The 6,124-nt window shown below is 41.6% G+C and overlaps 1 protein-coding gene across 1 annotated transcript; it reads left to right on the top strand.

Annotated features, from left to right (window-relative positions):
* Positions 1-689: 689 nt before the first annotated feature.
* On the top strand, positions 690-1,946 carry LOC115823937 (interleukin-8-like). Its single transcript, XM_030787985.1, has 4 exons — positions 690-759; positions 1,078-1,210; positions 1,525-1,611; positions 1,861-1,946. Exons 1-4 carry the CDS (start codon positions 705-707, stop codon positions 1,871-1,873), a joined length of 288 nt encoding a protein of 95 aa, XP_030643845.1. The 5' UTR covers positions 690-704; the 3' UTR covers positions 1,874-1,946.
* Positions 1,947-6,124: the final 4,178 nt, after the last annotated feature.

The following is a 6,124-nucleotide window of genomic DNA, read 5'->3' as shown; positions in this document are numbered from 1 at the left end:
AAAGCTCTGAGCCTTTTCCGTAGAACTCACTGCTAAATTCCAAGTCCATGCAGGACTCTAGTTAAAGCAACCCTGTCCACAGCATCACTGGCCTATTTCTGTCTGTACGAATGAGAAATCTGTTTCAACTGTTCACCACTGCCGTTCTTGTAAGTGTAAAAAAAAATTTTTTTCACACTGAGAGCTCACTGTTGTATTTTTTGTAACTTAAACTGTTTTTGGTGTTCAATGCGAATTCTCTGTCCTGTATGATGATTTCATTGAACTATCAATGACTATTCATGCCCTATGGTTTGCAACAGTGTAAGCTAAAGTAACTCGCATATCTTTGATTTGTTTATTTCATGATTCATATAAATTTGTTTTGACAGAAATGATTTATGGAGTATAAATCCTCGTGTTCATGTCATGTCATCAGTGCAGAAATTCCCCGATTTCAGGATTGCGCAATGTCACGTGTGACTCACCTCCAGCCAGTAGCTTTAAAAGAGCAGAAGTCCCACACTGTGTGACATTATCGCCTGTGAGTGAGGACAACACACTGCAAGCACAACTCTCTGAGACAGCAGTGTAGTTTCAGCACAAGAACTACTGGAAACACCTTCACTGAACAGACCTTTTATAAACAATTAGCTTCAGCTGTGCTGGTTTAACATCACTGGGTTTTTTTTCTCTGGGTTTGGTCACTTCACTCTGAAATCAGGATGAACTTCTGCACTTCTCTTATCGTATTTGTGGCAGTTCTGAGTATTGCTGAGGGTAAGTTTATATTTAATATCTAGGTTTCACCGGTGAGAGGTTAAATATAGTTTGAAAGGCATTTAACAGTATAATTCTGCTCTACAAGATTACTGATGTTCTGAGTCATGTGGAAATGAACAGAGTTTCAGGAACATTTCTTTGGAAAGCGTGTAACTAAATGCAGAATTTATTTTTGGTCTCTAAGTTCTCTCCAGTCAAATATCCACTACTGCACTTATACTTGCACTTCTCATACTTTCATCCATATTGCAGAGATCACAAAATCCTCCATAGCATCATTCTTAAAAACTGACTGTGATTTTCAACTGTCCACAGGAATGAGTTTGAGGGGCGTAGGAGCTGACCCTCGCTGTCGCTGCATTGAGACTGAGAGCAGGTTTATGGGCAAACTCATTAAGAAAGTGGAGCTGTTCCCTCCAAACCCACACTGTAAAGACACAGAGATCATGTGAGTCCTACTGATTCCCTGTCTCTCTGCTTCATAGTCACAGTCAGTCATAAGCTCATTACTGTTCAGCTGTTCCCAGAGTAATAAGGAAAAGGGAAATGACTTGTTTAATCTTTAATAGAGTGGTAGATTTACATGAAACTATCCCACTGCATTTCATTGGCTTTGTACCTGTACTCTGCACAATGACAATAAAGTTGAATCTAATCTAATCTTATCTAATGTCCTACAGGCAATAGCAAAGTCTTAGTACACAAGTGTTTTGTACTGAGATATGCTGTTCTAACTCGTCTTTCTCTCTTAACATCCTGCAGTGCCACTCTGAAACACAGGGGTGACAAGATTTGTCTGGACAGCAATGCCCCCTGGGTGAAGAAGGTCATTGATAAGATCCTTGCCAAGTAAGTAGTGACCACATGTACCTTGTTCACTATGTTAGGAGACACAGATTAAAAAGAAAGTGCTATGGTGTAATGACAGTCTGTGGACCTGATTAACTGATATGTAGCACTGATGGACAACAAGCTGATGTTTGATGTCACTGAGTCAAATGTATCTGTTTTCATGGTATTTCTTCTGTGTCTACACACAAACTCTACAAACCGTTATACCGTAAGTCAAATTAACACTTTTTGACTTTTATTTTGTAGCAAGAAGCCTTGAACTCATGCCAGACAGCTGGAAAGATCACATCAGGTGTCCTGCCAAAAAACTGTGACCTCGCTCTGGAGCGTAAGAGAATCATCAGGAAGGTCTTTGGAGGCTGCTGGTTTTAAAGAAACAGTCACCGGAGATTTCCATTAACAAATAAGAACCACAACAATACAGCATCAATAACAACATGCTTCCCATATTTATGGATGAAGACTTTAGCAGTATTTATTTATTTCAGTATTTAATCAGAAAAAGTATTGATTTTATTTATTGTTATTTATGATCTGTTTTTGGATCACTGGCTTAGGGCACAGCTGGTCTGTGTTCGTATACTTGTTTCGGGATGTGAATCATATTTTTTGAAACATGACTAAATGTTTATATTTTTTAGAACTGTGATTTTATTGTATCACAGTTACTGTAAGTAATAAACTGTTTCCATGTTTAGAAGTGTCATTGCAAATTCATTTCCTTCCCCATATCTGACATATTCTTTTATTTAGCATGTATTTACCTTTTTATTTCATAATAAGTGACAATTAACAGATTCACTGAAAGACAAAATAAGAACTGCAGAATGAATTCCATGAAAATGTTTCTAAGCCATTGAAGAGGAAGAAAAAAAAACAGCTATAACTAGAAATCACCAGTTCCTCAAAACTCTCAAATCATCCTATTGGTCAAATGGGGATAATATCAAGTCAGTCCATCCACATGAGAAATGAGACTCAGGTATGACAGCAGGTGTGTCAGCCATAAATAACAGTTTGCAGCAGCAGCTCTGTATGTGCTGTATGTGTAAATTATTTTACACCATAGATTGAAAGTGAAGTAAGTGTTAAGTCTATTAAGACGATTAATTCACGACACTCTCTGTAGTCTGACGGTGCTCTGGAAAGAAGGAGACACTGAGTAATAGAGAGCTGCACAGGCATGAAATTCTCTCCACATCCCCACCCCCCCCTCACCACCCTATCCCTTCATTCCCCCAAAAACACACCCCCCATCACCACCCCATCCCTGTTTTCCCCCCAAAAACACACCCCCCTCACCACCCTATCCCTTCATTCCCCCAAAAACACACCCCCATCACCACCCCTATCCCTTCATTCCCCCAAAAACACACCCCCCATCACCACCCCATCCCAACTTTCCCCCCAAAAACACACCCCCATCACCACCCCATCCCTTCATTCCCCCAAAAACACACCCCCATCACCACCCTATCCCTTCATTCCCCCAAAAACACACCCCCCATCACCACCCCATCCCTTCATTCCCCCAAACACACCCCCCCATCACCACCCCATCCCAACTTTCCCCCCAAAAACACACCCCCATCACCACCCCATCCCTTCATTCCCCCAAAAACACACCCCCATCACCACCCTATCCCTTCATTCCCCCAAAAACACACCCCCCATCACCACCCCATCCCTTCATTCCCCCAAACACACCCCCCCATCACCACTCCATCCCAACTTTTCCCCAAAAACACACACCCCCCCATCACCACTCCATCCCAACTTTTCCCCAAAAACACACACCCCCCCTCACCACCCCATCCCTTCATTCCCCCAAAAACACCCCCCCATCACCACCCTATCCCTGTTTCCCCCAAAAACACCCCCCCATCACCACCCCAACACACCCCCCATCACCACCCCATCCCAACTTTCCCCCGAAAACACACCCCCCCATCACCACCCCATCCCAACTTTCCCCCGAAAACACACCCCCCCATCACCATCCCGTCCCAACTTTCCCCCCAAAAACACACCCCCATCACCACCCCATCCCAACTTTTCCCCAAAAACACACCCCCCCATCACCACCCCATCCCTTCATTCCCCCAAACACACCCCCCCATCACCACTCCATCCCAACTTTTCCCCAAAAACACCCCCCCATCACCACCCCATCCCTTCATTCCCCCAAACACACCCCCCCATCACCACCCTATCCCTGTTTTCCCCAAAAACACCCCCCCATCACCACCCTATCCCTGTTTTCCCCTAAACCCCCCCCATTACCACCCTATCCCTGTTTTCCCCAACCCTTCATTAAATCATGATGATGCAGATGAACTGTTTAGGCTGCGACTTCAGAAAGCAGGCTCTTAGTAAAGTCCTGAATCCAGACTGTCATGGCGAGAAGCAATTCCAGTCTCAGCAAAAGGTTTCAGACAATAGAATGAGAAAATGCTGTTCTTCACATGGTGAAGTACTTTACACAGAACAAGTGGCCAAACCATGACTTGAGAGTGGCTGCCTGTAAAGCACTGAAGTGCTCATGTAACAATTACCAAGTTACTTGGAAGCTATTTGTGGTGGTCCAGCTGAGATCAAGATGAGTAAATGATGACTGACTGTAAAAAGGTTCAGAACAACAGAGGTCATACAAACACAAACACAGCACATTCCTGGTCATGGCCAGAGCAGTCATAAGGAGGAGTCCATAAGGACTTTGTACAAAACGGATAATAAAGTCTCCTTTTGGCTATTGATGCTTATTCATGTTTGCTAGATAATAAGTAAATATCAGATTTTGGAGTTGTGTCAACAGTCCACAGATAAGCACACTTAATATGTTTGGGCTTCACCAAGTGATCATTCAGATACCTCAGTTTATATCTGGTCCAGTGAAGTGAAACATGTCAGCTCAGGCCCTTACTATCCAGCCTCAAATGCTCTAGTGACGGGGCCAGTTCAAACTTTCAAACGGTCATTTGATATGATATTGAATATTTGCACATATCTTCTTCTGTAAAACAGGGTTAATGGTGAGGCAGAGACAAGACTGGTTTACCATCTCATATTCTCAAAGATTGTCTGTTTGTTTTTTTGTTTGTTTGTTTGTTTGTTTGTTTTAAATGTGAAACAAAAGAAGACAAAAAGAAAATATTTTTGTTTTTGCCTTTCTACATTATGTTCAATCCATTTTGTCACTAATGCAATGAAATCAGAACATGAACTAATCAGCCAACAGATAATTGGAGCTAACACATAGCCAGTGATTCTTTTATCAAATATTCACACGGAGACACACACACACGCACACACACACAAACGCATGCACTTCTCTACCTATCTAACAGGGGACCATGGCGTCGTTACATATTCACCTTGAGGGGACTTGGAAACTAAAAGGGGACATTTTCCAGGTCCCTGGTTAGCAAATCATGTTTAAATGATGCCTAGACCCCCTTGGTGAAGTTTTTTTAATAATCGCCATGTGGGGACACAGATGTGTGTGAGTGTTAACATTCATACTCAGCACTGCCCCTGTAGGCCAGAGCTGGAATTTCAATGCCTCACTAGCACACATCATTTTTAAACACTCCTCCATAGGTTTTAACGGCCTGGAATCTCAGGCAGGTTTTTCAGACTGTAGGGAAAGCATTTAACAAGCAAAGTACTGAGTGACTGTGTCTCTTTAAAGACAATTTATGACATTCCTAATAAAAATTCATTGTTTGAATATATTAAATAAGTATATGTATTTTGTGGTATGATTTGATTGATATACACTAATGGTATCATATATTTATTTTGGAGATACTGTTAGTCACAGACATGTTGACCATAATGTAAGATAATGCTGAAGTTTTAGTCAATTCTCTACAGTAGCAGCAGTAAAATGAGTTGTCACAGCACATATAGGAATGTATTATTTCAGGCTTTAGTTAATTGAGAAACTGAGTGTAACACACAGTCACACACACACAAACACACACACGCACATGCATACATGCACACACACACACACACACACACACACACACACACACACACACACACACACATGAAAGAGAGGGAGAGAGAGAGAGAGAGACCTTTTTTTAAATTCAGGTTTTAAATTTCAAAATGTTTTTAATTTTAAATTTCAAGATGTGAAATATAAAAAAGTAGTGCATGTTTTCAGTGACATAACAAACAATGTGTAAACACTTGCTAGTGACAGAGAAGGATGTATTTATGTTAACATAGCAACAGAAACAGATATTATCTCATAATAAAGTAACTGAATACTTTTAATCAATGAAACCAAAGCAGTTTGCTGGGCACTTTTTGACCCTACTTTCAGCTTCAGTAGCGGCCCCTTAAAGGAGCAGACTGAAGAGTGCTTCACACTCTTATCTTCTCCCCTGGCGTAATTCCATACATCGCTCCCAGTTAATCCAAACCATGTCTTCTTCAGCTGAGATTAGTGCTTTATAATGGCTACTGTTCTTCAAACCCTCCTGTTTACAGTCCTTAC

The sequence above is a fragment of the Chanos chanos genome, chromosome 11 (assembly GCF_902362185.1).
Source record: "Chanos chanos chromosome 11, fChaCha1.1, whole genome shotgun sequence".
NCBI lineage: Eukaryota > Metazoa > Chordata > Actinopteri > Gonorynchiformes > Chanidae > Chanos > Chanos chanos.
Note: the sequence above shows the minus strand (reverse complement) of the source record. Positions and strands in the feature narration are given on the sequence as shown.